Source organism: Carcharhinus amblyrhynchos, chromosome 15 (genome assembly GCF_965287045.1).
Source record: "Carcharhinus amblyrhynchos chromosome 15, sCarAmb.v2.hapA, whole genome shotgun sequence".
In the NCBI taxonomy this organism is placed as follows: Eukaryota; Metazoa; Chordata; class Chondrichthyes; order Carcharhiniformes; family Carcharhinidae; genus Carcharhinus; species Carcharhinus amblyrhynchos.
In genome coordinates, this window is record NC_137338.1 from 47,735,659 (window position 1) to 47,757,082 (window position 21,424).

The 21,424-nt window shown below is 42.8% G+C and overlaps 1 protein-coding gene across 1 annotated transcript in view; it reads left to right on the forward strand.

The window, feature by feature from the left end:
• Nucleotides 1-21,424, forward strand: part of eif2s3 (eukaryotic translation initiation factor 2, subunit 3 gamma) — a 49,647-nt gene that overhangs the window by 16,297 nt on the left and 11,926 nt on the right. Inside the window, exons 5-9 of the mRNA XM_080203911.1 lie at nt 4,821-4,915; nt 6,455-6,613; nt 12,946-13,080; nt 15,131-15,225; nt 20,412-20,556. Of these exons, the coding sequence (XP_080060037.1) occupies nt 4,821-4,915; nt 6,455-6,613; nt 12,946-13,080; nt 15,131-15,225; nt 20,412-20,556 (629 nt within the window). The remainder of the gene's footprint in view (nt 1-4,820; nt 4,916-6,454; nt 6,614-12,945; nt 13,081-15,130; nt 15,226-20,411; nt 20,557-21,424) is intronic.

Consider the following 21,424-nt stretch of genomic DNA (forward strand, 5'->3'; position numbering starts at 1 on the left):
GCACCTGTTCAGGTAACTTGAGGGAGAAGTTACCACGGTCGATGCATCTAACCAGCACGTCTTTTGGACTGTGGGAAGAAACTGGAGCAAACTCATGCAGATGCGAGGAGAACATGCAGACTCCATACAGACAGTGATGCAAGGCGGGATTTGAACCTGGGTCCCTGGCACTGTGAGGCAGCAGTGCTAATCATTGTGCCACCGTGGATTGGATGTACAGATTTCTTTTCAAATGTTAATGGCCAGTAACTGGAGATTTGATAGAAATGTTCAAGATCATGAATGGTTTTGATAGAGTAAATAAAAAGAAACTGTTTCCAGTGAAGAAGGGCTAGGAGTCAGAGGACACTGATTTAAAATGATTAACAAAAGAATTAGCCAAGACAAGAGGAAACAGGTTTTTTTTGATAGAATAAGTTGTTCTGGAATGCAGTATCAAAGAGCGGTGACACCAAATTCAGTAGTAACACTCAAAAAAAAAGAATTAGGTAAATACTTAAGGGAAAAGATTACAGGGCTATGTAGAAAGAGCGAGTGAAATGGGTTTGATTGGATAGCTCTACAAAAGTGCTGAAGAGACACGATGATATGAATGGTCTGTTGTATCATTGTACGATCTTCCTTGCAACTCCATGTTTCAATCAGGTTTCTGTCCTCATCACTGAAGCAGACTTCATCACAAATGACCATCACTTTCTGCAAGGTATATTCTTTCACCTGCCTCATCCTCTGTAGCCTTCAGCACATCACAGTATATTTGCTCTATTGCTGAGTTCAGTTACTTAATTCCACTCCTTCCAGTCCTTTCCACAATGGATTCTTGCCCTGACTACAACCATTACATCAAATCCCCACTTGGATCTGTCACCTCAAACTCAACTTTCCAACTCTGTTTTGGGCCTCATTCTCATTTTTCACCTCTGTATATGTATCCAATACAGTACTGTCCCAAGTCTCATTCATACATTAGTCCTATTATTGTTGTCCTACTTTCGTTCCTAATCCCCTGATGCTGCAATTTTTTTAAAAACTAATTTCCTTATTTAATCTCCTGATGATCTTGTTCTCCCATCTGTGACCTCTTGCAACCTTAGAATCTCTCTGCTGCGCACTGCCCCCTCTGCTAATTCTGGCCTCACTTTGCCTTGCCTCGCCTCACATTCAGACATCTAGTCTTTGTTCTGGAATTTTCCTCCCAAAATTTCCCTCCCCAGCAATCCATTTTTCTGACTTCCCCATTCCGGTTTAAGAGCTTCCTTCAAATCCAGCTTTTAAACCAGGTGTTTGATCACCCAATCTAATATTTCTTTCAATCAAGTTGTCTATGCCTGAATACATAAATCCTGGTCACCATTCAGGTTTGGATTGATAAGTGGCTGCTAACATTTGTGCTGCACAAGTGACAGGCAGTGACTGTCTCCAAAAGAGAAAATCTAGCCATCTCTCCCTGATTTTCATTGCCACCACCCTCGCTGAATCTCCCAGCATCACAGTTCTGCCGGTCACCATTGACCAGAAAGATAACTGGATCATCTGTATTGATAATATGGCTACAAGAACAAAGAACAAAATCAGCCCGGGAAACAGGCCCTTGGGCCCAACAAGCCCGCGCCGCCATCTCAACACCACTAGTCCCCCTACTCCACCCACGACCCCTGTCTAATGTTTTATGGCCATCCAGATTGAGGGAATATGATTTACGGACAATTTATTCCTGCCAATCAGCCTAACAGCACATCTTTGGGGTGTGGGAGGAAACCGGAGCACCCGGACAAAACCCACGCAAGCAAACTCCCACAGACACCGGCCCAAATCCATGCGTCTGCACAGCAATCAGCGATAGTCACTGAGCTGTCGTCTTGCCCAGTATCTGGACCAGTTTAGGCACGCTAACGACATGAAGCACTAGGCCAATCTTGAACAACCAAGAGCAGCCCCAGTACAACCCATCGCGTGTATGCCCCTCGTTGGACACGAGGTGGACCGACTTAAAACCTGTGAATGAAAAGAGAAAAAACATTATTATCATACCATATCCATTTACATTACCAGGGACACCCCAATGCTAATGACCCTTATTTAAAACAATCTCCTATATCCACCCATCTCCAACCCAGTCATGTGCCTGTCGAGGTTACTCTTAAATGACTCTAGTGTGTTTGCCTCCACCACCTTACTTGGCAGAGCATTCCATACCCCCACTACCCTCTGTGTGAAAAACCTCCTTCTAATATCTGTGTTGTACCTCTTCCCCCCCTCACCTTAAGTCCATGGCCCCTTGTCCTACGTGTCTCTATCATAGGAAATAGCTTACCTCTGTTTACTCTATCTATACCCTTCATAATCTTATATACCTCTATTAGATCCCCCCTCAGTTGGCGTCTTTCAAGGGAAAAGAGCCCCAATTTCTTCAATCTTTCCTCATACCCTAGCCCTTCCATACCAGGCAACATCCTGGTAAACCTCCTCTGCACTCTCTCCAGAGTCTTCACGTCCTTCCGGTAGTAAGGCAACCAGAACTGGACACAGTACTCTAAATGCGGCCTAACCAACGTTCTGTGCAACTGCAACATTAGACTCCAGCTCTTATATTCTATACCCCTTCCTATAAAGGCTAACATACCATAGGCTTTCTTCACCACACTCTCCACTTGCACCGCCACCTTCAAAGACTTGTGCACTTGCACCCCCAGGTCTCACTGTGATTCTATACTCCTTATGGGCTTACCCTTTACCATATAACTCCCCCCTACATTATTCCGGCCAAAATGCATCACCTCACATTTATCCGGATTAAACTCCATTCGCCACGTATCTGCCCAATCAGCCAGCCTATCAATATCCCGCTGTATTGCCAGACACTGCTCCTCACTGCCCGCCAATCCAGCCATCTTGGTGTCATCAGCAAATTTGCTGATCACACCACCTACTCCCTCTTCCAAATCATTTATATACACTACAAAGAGAAGAGGTCCCAGTACCGAGCCCTGCAGCACACCACTAGTGACAGACCTCCAGCTAGAAAAAGACCCCTCCACTACTACTCTCTGACTCCTCTTTGCAATAACACAGTAAAAAGTCTGACAACACCAGGTTTTAGTCCAACCGATTTATTTGATAATACTCAGAAGCTTTCGAGGGGACTGCCTCTTCGTCAGGTGAATGGAGAGGTCTGGCCTCAGACAGAGCATATAAAGCACAGACAGTTTAGAGATTACTGATTAAAATGCGAATCCTTACACCTAACCTGCTGTTCAAGACCTGAAGTGGCTGACAATGTGAGTGGAAGGAGCACTGATCACAGGTTACAGAGATGTGTATTGTCTCCAGACAGTACAGTAAGTGAGGTTTTGCAAACCCAGGCAAGTCACGGGGGTTACAGATAGTGCGACATGAACCCAAGATCCATCTGTAACCCCCGTGACTTGCCTGGGTTTGCAAAACCTCACTTACTGTACTGTCTGGAGACAATACACATCTCTGTAACCTGTGATCAGTGCTCCTTCCACTCACATTGTCAGCCACTTCAGGTCTTGAACAGCAGGTTAGGTGTAAGGATTCGCATTTTAATCAGTAATCTCTAAACTGTCTGTGCTTTATATGCTCTGTCTGAGGCCAGACCTCTCCATTCACCTGACGAAGAGGCAGTCCCCTCGAAAGCTTCTGAGTATTATCAAATAAATCGGTTGGACTAAAACCTGGTGTTGTCAGACTTTTTACTGTGTTTACGCCAGTCCTCTTTGCAAGCCAGTTCTCTACCCATCTAGCTACCTGACCACATATCCCATGAGCTTTAATCTTCTGTACCAACCTACCATGAGGGACTTTGTCAAACACCTTACTGAAATCCATATAGACAGGTCAGAGCTGGGAATTCAGCAGAAGTGACTCACCACCTGACTCCCCAAATCCTGTTCTCCATTTGAAGGCACGAATAAAGAATGTGATGGAACACTCACCAATTGTCTGGATGACTGCTCCAATGACACACAGGCAACACCATCCTGCACTCTTTGCACCTTGCTTGCCACCTTAAACAGTCACTCATTTCACCACAGATGCACAGAAACAGCAGTGTGTGCCATATACAAGATGCACTGGAACAACTAAATGAGGCTCCTGCGAAAGCGCTTTTCAAACCTGTGATCTCTACCACTAACAAGATCAGCCAGCAGGCACATGGGAACACTACCTGCAAATTCCCCTCCATGACAAACATCATCCTCATTTGAAAATCTGTTGTTGTTCCTTCATTGTCACTGGGTCAAAATCCTGGAACTCTCTAAGAACACTGGAGAGATATACTACAGCGCTTCAAAAAGGTTACTGACCACCACCTTCTCAAGTACGATTAGGGATGGGTAATAAATGTTGATCTTGCCAGTGGCACACATTTTACAAACAAATTTAAAAAAAAAAAAATTTTTATTGTCAGATCACACTCCGGGCCATTTTTCAACATTAAAGATAATGTTCGTGAACAAGTTACTGTTTGTGATGTTGATTTAAAAAGAAACTTGACAATATCTTGCTCATAGTTCCAAGCCATTTATTACTCCTTTGAAATTTGCGAAACATCTTGGGGATTTTATCACTTTCATCCAAGTTGCAGTGATATGATTTTTAAATATGATAACGTATGAGGCAACGTTTGTGATTTTCCTTCAGTCATACCTTTCAGATTTTTCATTTGTCTCTCTAGTCAAATGGTAACATGTAAGAATACTCTTGTCCATTTTTTACTTTTCAATGGAATGATATAAGGGAGAAAAGTCTGTACTAAATGATGGGGTTTTTAAATTTTGTTTCCTCTATTATAGGCATGTGTCATTTGTGGATTGTCCAGGGCATGACATCTTGATGGCTACTATGTTGAACGGAGCTGCTGTCATGGATGCAGCTTTGCTATTAATAGGTAATTGGGACAATGACAGTAGTTATCACCTGTCGAATGTTTTTGGTTCTATGATAATTTCTTCTGCATTCTACTCTGAATGCAGTTTCCATGGAAGGATTCTTACTATTTAAGCAACCCTGAAAAACACTGTCTTAGCTTACTTCACCAGTCTCAACACAATTCCATGCCTTTATTTTGATTGTGTAAATTGTCAGGAGTGGAGAAGATTTGGGTTTACGCTCCCAAAAACTGTGTTGGGTAACTGAGTTAAAACTATAGCGATGCTGAAGAATGCCAATGTTTTTAATCCAAAAAGTTAGAGAGCAGAAGCTGTAATTAGATGATCATTATATCAATCTATCAGGCAACAGCATCCTTCTTTTGGCAAATGCACTTAAACTGATTAGAAAGCAGTTTCTATTTATTTATGAATAATAGAATTTTTGTGAAGAGGCTAGAGTGAAAATCCTTAGTGCAGATAGAGGCATTCAGTCCATCGAGTCTGTACTGACAATAATCACACCCAGGTCACATACCTTTAACCCCACGTATTTACGCTCCTGATCCCATGACACTAAGGGGCAATATAGAATGGCAAATCCACCGAACCTGCACATCTTTTGACTGTGTGGGAGGAAAACATAGCACCCAGAGGAAACCCATGCAGACATGGGGAAAATGTGCAAGCTCCATGCAGACATCTATGGCCAGAATTGAACCCAGGTGCCTGGCGCACTGAGGCAGTAGTGCTAACCGCTGTGTCAGTGTGTCGCCCAGGTGTTCTTTTCTAAATTGCCTTGAAGACCAGAAAGCCTTGTTGAGTTGAGAGAGGGAGAGAGAGAATCTGCGTTCCTTCGGTGTGTGAGGATTGGTCTAATAATGGCCAGGTGGGTAAGTTTATTTTGAGGAGGTGGCTGTTAAAGGATTTCCAAACATGATTAACAGAAGTGAGTCAAGCTCTGAGGCATGGTGACATCTAATTTTTAAAAATGATAAAATATTTGTTCACTTTCTATTTAATTTAACAGTTCTTCTGGTGGTTTAGTGACAGGGTGCTTTGTCTGGTAGATGTTGAATCTTGTCGTGTTTGGTAATAAGCCAGTGCAGTGATGCAGACACCACAGTTAGCTTCAGCATCCTTGGCTAAGGAAGAGAATAAGTTAACTAGGTTTCCCAATCCCAGCTCTCCATACATATGAATCGCAAGCAACAAAGGATCAAACTAATTTGCAGTGACCTTTACGGGGTTATGAAGGCATTTAATTCACTAGCTGAGGTAATGCTGATTAGGTTCAGTATTGGAGGTATTTTAAATTATCTTTGCATACATGTGCTTCTTTCCAAGCCCTATCAATCGATAAATGTAGTACTTCTCTGATAAGCTTACATATAACGTTTCACATCGATCATGTCATGTGCCTAGTTTATTTTCTCCCAACTTCTTTTCTCCAGTTTAAATTTTAATCCAGTGGATATTGAAGTGGAACAATAAAGTATCAAGGGCTAGGAATTGTCAACATTCATACTATTGTTGTTGCTTCTTATTCTTTCCGTCAGCTGGTAATGAATCTTGCCCTCAGCCTCAAACCTCCGAGCATCTGGCTGCTATTGAAATCATGAAATTGAAACACATTCTGATTCTGCAGAACAAGATTGACCTTGTAAAGGAAAGTCAAGCAAAAGAACAGTACGAACAGATACTTGCTTTTGTTCAGGGTAAGTTTTCTCTAAATGAAACTTGTTTAACAATTTTTACTTGTTTGATTTTATGAATTGTAGAATGAGACAGCAGAGGGAGATCACTTGACAAAGTAGGCCTGTGTCTGCTGTTTGTTCGAACTATTCAGTTAATCACACTTGCTCTTCCCCTGTAGCCATGTCAGTTTTTTGATTCAAGTATTTATCCAACTCTCTTCAGAGTACACTGTAGAATCTCACCAGACAGTAAATTCCAGACTGCAATTAACTGAGTTACCTCTGGTTGTTTGGCTAGTCACTTTAAATTTGTATCCTTTGCTTAATGAATCTGCTGCCATTAGAAACAGTTTCTTTATTCACACAATCAAAACCATTCTTGATTTTAACACCTACCAAATCTCCACTTGGCCTTCTCTGCTCTAAGGAAGAAAACACTAGCTGCTCCACATAACTAAAGATCCTCATCCTTAGCACTTGTAAAATCTCTTCTACCTTGACATTGTTCCTAAAGTGTGGTGCCCACAATTGAACACCTTTGGTCCAATCTGTTTGCCTTAATATCCCTATTTCTATTATTAAAGGAAATGATCTTGTACTTTAACAGTCTTCTCAACTTGTCCTGTCACATTCAAAGGTTCTGTTGTGTATTCTTGACTGCCCCCCCTTGAACTCCTTGAAATTGTATCATTTAATTAGCATTTTTGGTAGGAAGACTTGGGAGCAGTATTTCAACTGCAGGCTTATTTTACAAGTTGTGTCCTCCTGAAGCCTTACCATCATTCTCATTTTTTAATATGTTTCCAAGTTTTGCACCATCTGCAAACATTGAAACTATATATAAGATAAGAACAAAGAACAACCCAGCACGGGAAACAGGCCCTTCGGCCCAACGAGCCTGCGCTGCCGCATCCTCCTACACCTACCCTGCCCTGCGTGTATGCGAGTGGAACCTCTAACTTAGCCAGATTCAGGGGAGAATAGTCTCAATTTGGTATACCAGTCAGCCTAAGAGCACATCTTTGGGGTGTGGGAGGAAACCGGAGCGCCCGGAGGAAACCCACGCAACCACAGGGAGAATGCGCAAACTCCCACGGACACAGGCCCGAATCCATGTATCTGCACAGCTAGCAGTGCTAGTCACTGAGCTGTTGCGGCGCCCATCTACTGGTCCAGGATCAAGCACACACACCGACAAGAAGTACTAGGCCACTCCCGGAACCTCCAAGAGCAGCCCACGCACGACCCACTGTGTGCATGCCCCTTGTTTGACAACAAGGTCGACCGCCACCTGCGGAATAAAAAGACAAAAACGTTAACAAGTCGGTCTGCATTTCCAGTGTCTCCCGAGGCTCTGACCCTATTTAATACCCCCTACTATAACCCTCCATCCTTGTTTCGCTCATGTGTCTATCTAAGGAAACCTTAAGTCCAACGTGCCTGCCTCCACCACCCTACTCGGTAGCGCGTTCCATACCCCCACGACCCTCTGCGTGAAGAACCTTCCTCTCATATCCAAATTATACTTCTCTCCCCTCACCCTTAGATCATGACCTCTCGTAATTGTACCCAATCTAGGGAGCAGCCTATCACTATTGACTCTATCTATTCCCTTCAGTATCTTATATACCTCTATCATGTCTCCCCTTAATCTCCGTCTTTCCAAGGAGAAAAGTCCCAGTTTCTCCAACTTTTCCTCGTAACTCAGTCCTTCCATGCCAGGCAACATCCTGGTAAACCTCCTGTGCACCCTCTCCAGAGTCTCCACGTCCTTCCAGTAGTAAGGTGGCCAGAACTGGACGCAGTACTCCAAATGCAGTCTAACCAACGTTCTGTACAACTGAAGCATTAGACAGCAGCTCCTATACTCTATACCCCTTCCTATAAAGGCTAGCATTCCATAAGCTTTCCTCACAACCTTCTCTACTTGTGTCTCAACCTTCATAGACTTGTGAACCTGCACTCCCAGGTCCCTCTGTATTTCTATACTCCTAATCAGTCTACCTTTTATCACGTAGCTCCTCTCTGCATTATTCCTTCCAAAATGCATCACCTCGCATTTGTCAGGATTAAATTCCATCTGCCACCTATCTGCCCAATGTACCAACCTATCTATATCCTGCTGTATCACCTGACATTCCACCTCAGTATCCGCCAATCCTGCCATCTTGGTGTCATCCGCAAACTTGCTGATCACACCACGTACACTCTCTTCCAAGTCGTTTATGTATACTACAAAGAGGAGAGGTCCCAGTACTGAGCCCTGCGGCACACCACTGGTCACTGGCCTCCAGCCCGAAAAGGTTCCCTCAACAACTACCCTCTGTTTCCTATTGCCCAGCCAGTTCTCAATCCACCTAGCTACCTGCCCTTGTATCCCATGTGCCTTAACCTTTTCTACCAGCCTACCATGAGGGACTTTGTCAAACGCCTTACTGAAATCCATATAGATGACATCAATGGCTCGCCCATCGTCAACCGTTTTTGTCACCTCCTGAAAGAATTCTACCAGATTCGTAAGGCAAGACCTCCCCCTAACAAAGCCATGTTGCGTGTCCCTAATCAGATTGCAACGCTCCAAATGCTCATACGTCCTACCCCTAAGTATTTTTTCCAATAATTTTCTTACCACCAATGTCAAACTCACTGGTCTATAATTTCCAGGGTTATCCCTACTACCTTTTTTAAACAACGGTACAACATTAGCTACCCTCCAGTCTTCTGGGACCTCACCTGTGTCCAAAGAAGAGACAAAGATTTGCGCCAGAGGCCCAGCAATTTCATCTTTCACCTCCCTAAGCAGCCTGGGATAAATACCATCAGGCCCCGGAGCTTTATTCATCTTTACGCTACCTAAAAGCCTTAGCACTTCCTCCCTCGTAATGGATATTTCCTGCCACTGATCTACAGCTCCCTCCAAGACACTGCACGACACCAAACCCCTCTCCTTCGTGAATACCGACGCAAAGTATTCATTCAGGATCTCCCCCGTTCCCTCCGACTCAATACATAACTCCCCTCCTTTGTCCCTAAGGGGACCAATTTTCCCTCTAACCACTCTCTTGCTCCTAATATAGGAGTAAAATGCCTTTGGATTTTCCTTAATCTTATCAGCCAAAGCCATTTCATGCCCTCTCTTCGCCCTTCTAACTCCCCTCTTTAGCTCCCTCCTACTCTCTCTATATTCCTCCATAGCACTCTTTGTACCCAGTTGTTTTGACCTAACATATGCCTCCCTCTTCTTCCTGACCAAGTCTTCGATACCCCCTGTAATCCACGGCTCTCTAATCCTACCTTTCCCATCCTTCCGCTTAACCGGCACATGCCTTTCCTGCAACATTTTCAGTTTGCCCTGAAAAGCCTCCCACTTGCCAACCGTGGACTTGCCAGCTAACAGTCCCTCCCAATCAGTGTCCTTCAGCTCCCTCCTAATCTGGCTATAGCGCGCCTTCCCCCAGTTCAGCACCCTCCCCTTCGGACGGCACTCATCCCTTTCCATTTTTATCCTAAAGTAGACGGACTTGTGGTTACTGTTAGCCACATGTTCGCCTACCTCAACCTCAACCACCTGCCCCGGCTCATTACCCAACACTAAATCCAGTATAGCCCCTTCCCTAGTCGGGCTAGTTACATACTGCTCTAGGGACCCTTCCAAAACACATTTTACAAACTCCTCTCCCTCTGTACCCCCAGCTCTAGGCCCCCTCCAATCCACTCCAGGAAGATTTAAGTCACCCACTACAACCACCTTATTCTTTCTGCACCTATCCAAAATGCCCCTGCAGATACCTTCCTCCACTGACCTCGGGCTGTTGAGTGGCCTATAGTATACCTCTAGCATCGTAATCTCTCCCTTCTTATTCTTCAACTCCACCCACAGCGACTCAATCCCTAACTCCTCCATATTGTCCTCCCTCTGCACTACTGTGATGTTCTCCTTTACTAACAGTGCCACCCCTCCACCTCTCTTTAACCCTCCTCTGTCACACCTAAAACACTTATACCCAGGAACATTCAGCTGCCAGTCCTGCCATTCACGTAACCACGTCTCTGTTACTGCCACCACATCTAACTTCCTCACAAACATCAAGGCCCTAAGCTCATCCGTTCTTCCTGTCACACTCCTCGCATTGAAACAGACACAGTTCAACCCACCAGTGTCCCTCGGAACCTCCTCCCTGATAATTTTCCTTTCACCCAACTCTCTCCTGGCCCCAGTGTCTAATGAGCTATCAGTCACATCCCCACCGCCCCCTCCCTATTAGTTCAAACCATTCCTAAACACACCAGCTAACCTCCCTGCTAAGACACTAGTCCCCCTCCCATTCAAATTCTCCCCATCCCTCCTATACAGTTGCCCTTCTCTCATAAATACCTCCCAGTGGTCTACAAAAGTAAAGCCCTCTACCCTACACCAATCCCTCAACCATGCATTCAGCTGCATGATTTTGTTATTCCTAGCCCTGCTGGTACTAGGCAGCAACCCAGAGAATGCCATCCTGGAGGTCCTGCTTGGGGTTTGGACCCCAACTCCCTAAATTGCCTACGTACATCTACCCTATTCCTTCTTCCTACGTCCCTCTCCCCTACGTGCATTATTACCTCTGCTTGGGTCCCCTCCCCTTTCAAAATTCCCTCTACCCTTTCCGTTACGTCCTGTACCCCTGCTCCAGGGAGGCAGACCACTATCCTGGAGTCACGCCTCTGCCCACAGAACCTCCTGTCAATGCCTTGGACCCTCCCATCCCCTACCAATATCACCTTGCCAGCCCCCTTCTGTCCCTCCTGCCTATCCTTTTGTGCCCCTGTCGATGAATCTTGGGGGGACACCGGGGACGCCGGGGGACCATGACTATTCTTCTTCTTCTTTTTCTGCCTAACAGTCGTCCACCCATCCTGCTCTTCAGCCCTTGGGACCTCTTCCTGCTCATGGTTCCTAGACATTATCTCCTCGTTTTCCCTGACCAGAAACGCATCCTCTAAACGCCCCTCGAGTTGCCTGACCTGGGCCCTCAAGCGCTGCAACTCTAAACATTTAACACAGGTGTGGACCTTCGGGAGACGTGATGCCACCAAGAGCTCCCACGTGCGGCACCTAACACAGCTTATGTTCCTCCCCATAGCCCCTGCCATGTCCCAACCTCCTGTATGTGTCAAAAGTTAGAAAACTGCAACTCGCCTTTTCTAAGCGTGCCCTCGCCTAAGCCCAGCGAGCCAAAGCCCTTCTCACTCAGCTCCCACTCACTCCGCTGCCCGCTCCCGACGCTGCCCGCTGTATGCCGCTACCTCCTTTTTATACCCCCCGCTCCCCCTTCCCGATAATCCCCTCGCCTAACTTCCGGTACGGAAGTAAACTACACTCTCACAAACCCCGCGAACCGGAAGTGCAGTCAGAAAGCGATTCCAAGTAAATCCAGTACTCACCAAAGCCACAGCCACCAAATACACTGCTCCGGAGAACGTATATGTGAGTCCAGATCATTAATATTTATCAAAACGAGCTATGGTCCTAATAACTCTGAAAAGCCTTGTATTGCTGACTGGCTGTCTAATGAACAATTATTCACCATTACAGTGTACTTTTTTTTTGGCCAGTTTTGCTTCTGTGCTGCCACTATCTATTTAGTTTCATGGGCGTTAATTTTGCCAATAAGCCTATGATGTGGTGTTTTGTCACATGCATCTTGAAAGTCTATATAAACAACATCATCCAGGAGTGTACCAGGCGAACCCCATTGTTTCTCTTCAAGTGGTGATAATTGACTAGGACATGATCCTTATAATGGGTACAAAACGAATCACTGAAACGGCTATGTTTTTGAAAAGTAGGAACCACAAACCAGACAACATGTTTAGAGAGGAAATCATTCTGCAGGCAAGTGTCATGATAAGTAGCCCACATAATTAACTAATCGTAGATTTGTTCAGTTAATATTAATTTGAACATATTGAGGTACTGCAAATTCGGTGGAATATTTTTAGAGTCTGACACTTGGAACTGTGTTAGTAGAAGTGGGTGTCAATTGAGGGAAGCTGGTGATTTCTTTAAACGTAAGTATTGCTGAAGGACAATATTGTAATGATTTCATTAAGGTACATATCTTAAATTACTAAAGTTTGGATTACAGCATTGAGCAATAAATAATGGTTTGCCATTAACAAATCCATACTGTCTTAGCCCATGCTTCGTTATATATCATTTTTTTGTTTATTCAACATTTTCTCATTATTCTTTCAGTTTCAATTTTTCAAGTTTTTCCCACCAGCGACGTTTGCTGGACTGTAAAGTTTGCTTTGTTACTGTTTTCTCTTTGGATTTATAACTTAATGCCTTTTCACGTCTTGATATGCAGGTACAGTTGCAGAAGGAGCACCAATTATTCCAATTTCAGCACAGTTGAAATATAACATTGAAGTAGTGTGTGAATATATTGTAAAAAAAATTCCAGTACCCATCCGAGACTTTACCTCTGAACCAAGGCTAATTGGTAAGTGTTTTATTTACCTTGTTCTTTAAAACATTGAATTATTTGTGATGGTTTCTGGATCTGATACATAATTACAAACAAGTGTGCAAATATTGAACTTGTTTTCTTGCTATTTTCTAATTCATTTGAAAAAGATTCTTTCCTTACACTATGACAATGTATAATTGCAGCACCCCTCTAAACATTAGTATTTTATATTATCTCAAAGTGCTAATTTGTGCATGTTACTCATCATTGCGTTTGATCTCCTGTCTTTATTAAGTTAGCTGATTTCAAATGGATTGGCAGTAAGAGTTTTGCAATTGGCCAGGACATTCCAGGACTATGGTAGGGAAACGTCATCTAGACTTTCTGCTGGTGATCAAATTTGTTGCCATTGTGTGAAGGATAAAATCAAGCTCGTCTGTGATGTCAGGCAATGTAAAATACACGGGAATTCTTAACCTTTTTTGTTGTGGATGAGGGAGTTGAGGAGGTAAACTGAATCTTGGAAGTTGAGTCGAGCCCAAGGAGAGACACATGATGGAGTAAGAGTTCATCCTTTGTAGCAGACTCCATAATCTAGTATCACATATGAGCAAGGTGCTATAGATTAATTGGCTAGCCTGTCATATCCCTGAAATTTATCATTAGGAGCTGTAATTCTTATCATTCAGTTTCATATGACTCTGCAACTTAATATGCTAGCTCAACAAGCAATGGAAAGCTTACAGTGGTAGGTCTGGTAAGCTTTATTCTTGGCCACTTAAGCTCAAACAACCTAGTAGAACTGTGTTCCTTCTGGGACGGGGGCAGGGGAAGTATACACTCAAAGTACAACAAACCAACAAAATTCTATTTTTCTGAATATTTTAAGTTTAGTTTTGATACTCTTAGCAGTTATATGCAAAAGATTTTCAAGCCTGCCTGACTCAATTTGACCAGAAGGAAATATAGGATTGTGTGGCCTCCTAATGCTGAATTTTCCGTGCTTTTCATGTGACATTACCCCTCACTGCACAGCATGCAGGCTAATCAGGGTCTGGATCAAATTTGGTTCTGATGACTCAAGCCAACTGGTTCAGTTTTTGTCACAGCTCGTGAGCTATTGTTCCATTATTTTCCTGTTTGAGCTGGTCTTCAGCTATAGCAGTTAGATGGTCTGGACTACTAATGGTAACGATGGTAATGTAAAAACAATCTTCTGCTAAAAGTGCTAGATTTCGTTTTGAAGATATGTGACCCTGGTAATAGATTAACATAAATTTTCTGATCAAAGGAATATCTATCTCACTATAATCATTTTTACAGTAGATATCCCAGTTAAGTTAGTATGAGGGTGTACAACTTAGAATTCAGAAGAAAGGGACATTCCAATACCTGCCCTCTACTCTTCTGATTTGGGTTTCTTTTCCACTGCCATTCCCACTATGACCTTTAGTCTCTCAGCCTTTAGCTGTTTTAGCAATACACTCTTAAATGCATAATCTAAACCTTTTGTTTTGTTACTATTTCTTTTTAAAGGTTCCTCAAAATCAAACCTGGCTGTCTTAGTCATTTTCCCGAACTTCTCTTTCTTTACTGCTCGCTGTTTTCACTTTGGTAGCATTTTATTAAAGCATTGGCTAAATCCAGTACTAATCAATCTTTGTTAATTTCCATTGAGTATCTTTGGAATCCTGGGCATTTGTGACACGGTGGTTATCACTGCTTTCTCAGTGCCAGGGACCAGTGTTTGATTTTAGCTCAGATCACGTCTGTGCAGTCTGCATGTTCCCCATGTGCCTGTATGGTATTCCTCCAGGTGTTCCAGTTTTGTCCCACAGTCTGAAAGACGTGCTGGTAAGGTGCATGGGCCATACTAAATTCTCCCTCAGTGTATCTGAGGAAGCGCCAGAGTGTGGCGGCGGCTCAGGGATTTTCACGGTACCTTCATTGCAGTGTTAATGTAAGCCTATTTGTGACACTATAAATAAACTTAAACTTTATTCCTTTTTCTCTTGGTCTTGAGGGGTGCTGAGGCAAATTGCATTCTTAATTTCCTTTTACATTTTTCTTTGTATTAATGCAGTTATTCGATCCTTTGATGTCAACAAGCCTGGCTGTGAAGTAGATGATTTAAAAGGTGGTGTGGCTGGTGGCAGCATTCTGAAAGGAGTACTTAAGGTATAAAATATTAATCAAAGTAAGTAATGGGATTGGGGTGGAGTGAGACTGTGGTCATCTCAGATGGGTTTTGGAATAATAATTAGTTGTATAGGTATGGAACCCATTTATTTGTTGCTGTAACCTAATAAAATTTTGTTACTTTTCAGTTTTCAATTCCTCTATTATAAGCTAACTTGTGTTTTTCAAATGTCTCCAGTACCTCCAAATTCCTGCTAGTGGCAGTAATGAGCTTTTAGTTGCTGCATCTGCTTCTCAGAAGAAGCTTTGTGCTGCTTGCTCAGCTAACCATTGTGCAGTACCAGTCATGCTTTTAAAGACTCAGTATCCTTTAAAAGTACCTGGGTGAGCACTTGGCACATAACATAACATTCAACACTATGGGCAAAGTGTTGGTAAATGGGATTAGGTAGGTAAGTCAGGGTAGTCACTCTCGCCTCACCTGTAGAGTTCAGCTCCATTTTTCCATGTTTGGACCAAAGCAATAATGAAGTCAGGAGCTGAGTGACGAGGAACACCTTCCGTTACATTACTGGTGACCAAGAGTAAATAGATGGGGTGGTAATTGGCTGGATTAGATTTGTTCTGCTTTTTGTAGATATACGTGGGCAATTTTCCAGTGTTGTGGCCATACTGAAAAGCTTGACTAGGGACGTAGCTAGTTAAGCAGCACAAGTCATCAGTACTATTGCCAGAATGTTGTCAGGCTTTGTGGGATCTGGTGCCTTCAGTCAGTTCTTGATATCATGTGAAGTAAAACAAGTTAGTTAAATACTGGCATCTGTGATACTTGGGACTAAGATGGGTCCTCCACTCAGCATTTTTAGCTGAAGATGGTTGCAGATGCTTTTACAGTGATGTGTTGGGTTCCCCAGTTGTAGAGGATGAGAATATTTGTGGAACCCCTTCTTCCAATTAGCTGTTTAATTGTCTACTACCATTCTGGAAGATTAAAAAAAATTGAATATTTCTTCACAACTATAACCCTGCTTTTCTGGTATCATTCTTAAGAATTTTTAAATGTCTTCCCCTTTTGAAATTTGGAAAGTCAGTGCCATCTAGTCCACCTAAGACTGGAGTAATGATCCCGAAGCCCAGTTTAATGCTGTGCGACCGTGGGTTCAAATCTTATCATTTTGTAAATTGAGTTTGTTTCTTTATATGCCCTGTTTGTGAACAGAACTCCCCCTTATCTGACGAAAGAGCAGCATTCCAAAAGCTAGTGGGTTTTGCTATCAAATAAACCTGTTGGATTTTAACCTGGTGCTGTGAGACTTCTTACTGTGTTCAAATCTTGCCATGGGATTTAATTTGGAGTGGTCTTCTTGATAATACAATGTAAACCCTGACTCAGTTGGCATGAAGCTTAGAGTTCAAATACCACAAAGGTGCCTTGATGTGCCCGAGATGTAGGGAAGGGACTGATTAAGTTGTTTCATGACCCCAATCCAGAGGTCTAGTCACAAGCGCATATTTGGAAGTTACTTGAGGACCCTTCTCCACTATTCAGCCATTATACAGAAATATGGCCTATTAAAATTGTATTAAATTTCAAGTAAAGTTTGCCCTACTGAGGTTTCAGCCTTTTAAGGAATCGAAGCATAGAAGATAGGAGCAGGAGGACGCCATTTGGTCCTTCAAGCCTGCTCCGCTATTCATCACGATCATGGCTGACCATTCAACTCAATAGCCTAATCCTGCTATCTCCCTATAACCTTTAATCCCATTTGCCCCAAACGCTATATCTAGCCGCCGCCTGAATACATTGTGTTTTGACATCAACTACTTCCTGTGATAATGAATTCCACAGGCTCACCACTCTGAATGAAGAAATGTCTCCTCAGCTCTGTCCTAAACGGTCTACCCTGAATCCTCAGATTTTGTCACCCCTGGTTCTGGGCACACCCACAATATCCTCCCTGCATCTACCCAGTCTAGTCCTGTTAGAAGTTAAAAGTCTCTAAGATCTCCCCCTCATTCCTCTGAACTCCAGTAAAAAAATCCTAATCTAATAAACCTCTCCTCAAACATTAGTCCCGCCATCCCTGGAATCAGCTTGGTAAACCTTTACTGTACTCGCTCGAGAGCAAGAACATCCTTCCTCAGAAAAGAAGACCAAAACTGCACAATTTTCTAGATGTGGCCTCACCAAGGCTTTGTATAATTGCAGCAAAACATCCCTGTTCCTGTACACAATCTCTCGTAATGAAGGCCAACATACCATTTGCCTTCTTTACCGCCTGTTGCACCTGCCTACTTACTTTCAGCAACTGATGCACAAGGACAGTCAGGTCCTGCTGCACACTCCCCTCTCCAAATTTACAGCCATTAAGGTAGTCATCTGCCCCCTCATTTTTGATTCCAAAATGAATAACCTCATTTATCCAAATTATACTTAATTTGCAGTTGATTTGGCCACTTACCCAACCTGTCCAGATCATTCTGAAGGATTTCCGCATCTTCGTTACAGTTCACCCTCCCACCCAACTTGATATCATCTGCAAACTTTGAGATGTTACATTTTGTTCCCTCATCCAAATCATTAATATATATTGTGAGTAGCTGGGGTCCCAACACTGATCCCTGTGGCACCCCACTAGTTACTTCCTGCCAATTTGAAAAGGACTCATTAATTCCTACTCTTTATTTCCTCTCTGCCAACCAGTTTTCTACCCAACTTGGTACACTTCCCCCAATCCCATGTGCTTTAATCTTGCACAATAATCTCTTATGCGGGACTTTATCAAACATTTTCTGAAAGTCCAAATATACCACATCGACTGGTTCCCCCTTGGCAGCTCTACTAGTTACATCTTCAAAGAATTCCAACAGATTTGTCAAGGATGATTTTCTCTTCATAAATCCATGCTGACTGTCTGATCCTGCCACTGCTTTCTACATGCTTCACTTAAAGTCCTTAATGATGGATTCGATTATTTTGTTGAAGTGGAAATTTTCCTGCTTCTTGACTGATTACAAAAGTAATTCCAACAAAATAACTAGTTTTTATTTACGAAAGACTGCATGCAATATTGGCAGTAACTTGAATTTGGAGAGCAGTTGTTACAAGTTGCTAATTCCTTCTCAAGTTCGCGCTTACATAAAGAATCAGTTCAGTATTTATACATAATCATTATCAGTTTGTGTGACCAGAGCTTATTCAGGAATTTGATCAGTAATAGAACATAACATAAGAAATAGGAGCAGGAGTAGGCTATCTAGCTCTTCGAGCCTGCCCCGCCATTCAGTAAGATCATGGCTGATCCGAAGTGGATCAGTTCCACTTTCCCGCTTTCTCCCTGTAACCCTTAATTCCCTTGTCTATCAAAAACCTATTTACCCGTGACTTAAATATATTTAGTGAGGAAGCCTCCACCACTTCAACGAGCAGAGAATTCCAGAGATTCACCACCCTTTGAGTGAAGAAGTTCCTCCTCAACTCCGATCTAAACTGTTCCTCCCCCCCCCCCCCCCCCCTTGAGGCTGTGCCATTAGTCTTGCTATCCTTTCTAAGTGGGAAGAATCTCTCTACCTCTACCCTATCCATCCCTTTCATTATCTTATATGTCTCTATAAGATCCCCCCCCCCTCATCCTTCTAAACTTCAACGAGTACAGACCCAGACTGTTTACTCACTGTTCATAGTCTAACCCCCTCATCTCTGGTATCAGCCTAGTGAACCTCCTCTGCACTCCCTCCAAGACCAAAATATCCTTGCGCAAGTCCGGCGACCAAAACTGCACACAGTACTCCAGCTGCGGCCTCACCAGTACCCTGTACAGTTGCAGCAAGACCTCCCTGCTTTTATATTCTCTCCCTCTCGCTATAAAGGCCAGCATTCCATTTGCCGCCTTGATCACCTGCTGCACCTGCAGGCTGGGTTTTTGCGACTCATGCACAAGAACCCCCAGGTCCCTCTGCACCGTAGTATGCTGCAGCTTTTCGCCCTTTAAATAGTAATCCCTCCTACTATTATTTATGCCAAAGTGGATAACCTCACACTTGCTAACATTATACTCCATATGCAATGTCATAAATCATGGTACAACCTGCTGACCTCCTAGAAGTCTCTGTCTCATCATTCATACCTTTATCTTGTCCTTTGATAGAACAGAAGGAGGTCAGCGACTCCTTCATCCCTGACCTTATCTTGTCTTATTCATACAGCCCTAGGATATGCGGGGTTAGCCTTATCAGGTCTTGACTTTCTCTGGTGTTATTCATGTCTTAGGTTATGCGGAATCAGTTTTCCTTATTTTGTACCAAATAGTTGACCAATTTTCCCATCATGCCATTATTTCTTCGGTACAACCTCACAATTTCCCCATTACCCATGTTAGGCTTACTGGTCTATAATTCCCTGTTTTCTCTCTACCTTCCTTTTTGAATATTGGAGCGACATTTGCTGCCCTCCAATCTGCAGAGACAGTTCGAGTTATAGAACCCTGGAAGATGACCACCGATGCATTCTAGAGCCACTTCCTTAAGTACTCTGGGATGTAGATTATCAGGCCCTGGGGATTTATCCGCCTTCGGTCTCATCAGTTTTCCCAGCACCATTTCTCTACGAATATTGATCTCCCTCACTTCTTCCCTTGCATTCTCCAACATTTCTGGTATCTAATTTGTATCCTGTTTTGTGAAGACAGAACCAAAGTATGTATTCAGTTATTCAGCCATTTCTTTGTCCCCTATTATACATTCTCCCGTTTCTATCTGTAGGGAATCTATATTTGTCTTCAACCTCTTTCTCTCTATCTATCTATAGAAACTCCTAGTGTCAGTCTTTATGTTCCCTGCAAGCTTACTTTCATATTGCATTTTCCCCTTCAGAATCAATCCCTTGGTCCTCCTTTGCTGAATTCTAAATTACTCCCAATCCTCAAACCCATTATTTTTCTTGGCCCATCCTGATGCTCCTTCCTTGGATTGGCCCTCTTACCCATTTTGCTTTTGTGCCGGACAGGAATAAAGAGTTGTTGCAGTTCCCCCATGCGTTCCTTGAATGTTTGTCATTGCCTATCCATTATCATCCGTTTAGGATTTGGATAGTTAGATAGAAGTTGGCATGAAAAGTGTTCTGACCAAAATCTGTCTGACAGCATAGTTTTGACAATGCAAGTCTAGTTATAATGTAATTTAATTTATATACCAAAGTCTGCAGGTTTCATATATTCTTTCTGCAGGTAGGACAGGAACTTGAAGTTCGGCCTGGTATTGTGTCAAAAGACCATGAAGGGAAGCTGATGTGCAAACCCATCTTTTCAAAGATTGTGTCACTCTTTGCAGAACATAACGACCTTCAGTTTGCAGTACCCGGTGGCCTTATTGGTAAGGAGGATGTTTCACTTGAGCCTCTTCATTTTGAGGTTTTACCTGATGAAAATCCTGTAAGCGTCAATGTTAGCATTGCTGATAACATCCACAAGGCCATTCACCATGTATGGCGCAGTGAACATTTTGCAAGTATATTGTATTGATTCGCCTTTACTCTTTATTATACTTAATAAAACAAAACTTTTGGTGTTAATTATTTATCATTAAATTATGTGCTGATTAAGCCAAAAGTTATCTGATTAGAAATATTTTGTTCTTTAAGCTGATTTGATTCAAGGTTTTCAAGTCAATGAAATAAAACTTAAAAATAAGAAGGGTGATTTATTTTAAAACTGCAAACTAGAATAATACTGCTAGTTAAGCTTTTTGATATTTAAAACTGTTTTAGAATCTGTACAATTATTAGTTTGTCTGTTTAAAGTGTAATACTCCTTCCTGTTGTTTGAAGTGGGATTGAGATGATTCCCCCATATTACAATTGATTCAGCTACACACTATTGAATATCTGTTAAAAGCATGTTGTGGCCTAACAAATTTACAATGGAATATTGACAGCTTAACTACAGAGGAGTTGGGTTTTAGTTTTGTATCTGTTATACTGAACATTGTCAACTGTAGGTAGCCTCAAATTTCTCAACGGTTTGAATTGAATCAGAACTCGTAAATGCCTTTTTAAAGGGTTGACTATTCACATTCCTCAGTATTGGATACTGGCAAATGCTCCAATAAAACTTAAATATATTTCTTCAACTATTCATCTCTTTGGTCTTAATTAAATACAACTCAGACTGGAAAGAATTGCACTCCGTTGGACCGCTCCAGAAGCTACTTCAGACCATTGGGTAATCAACTGTATTTGGCA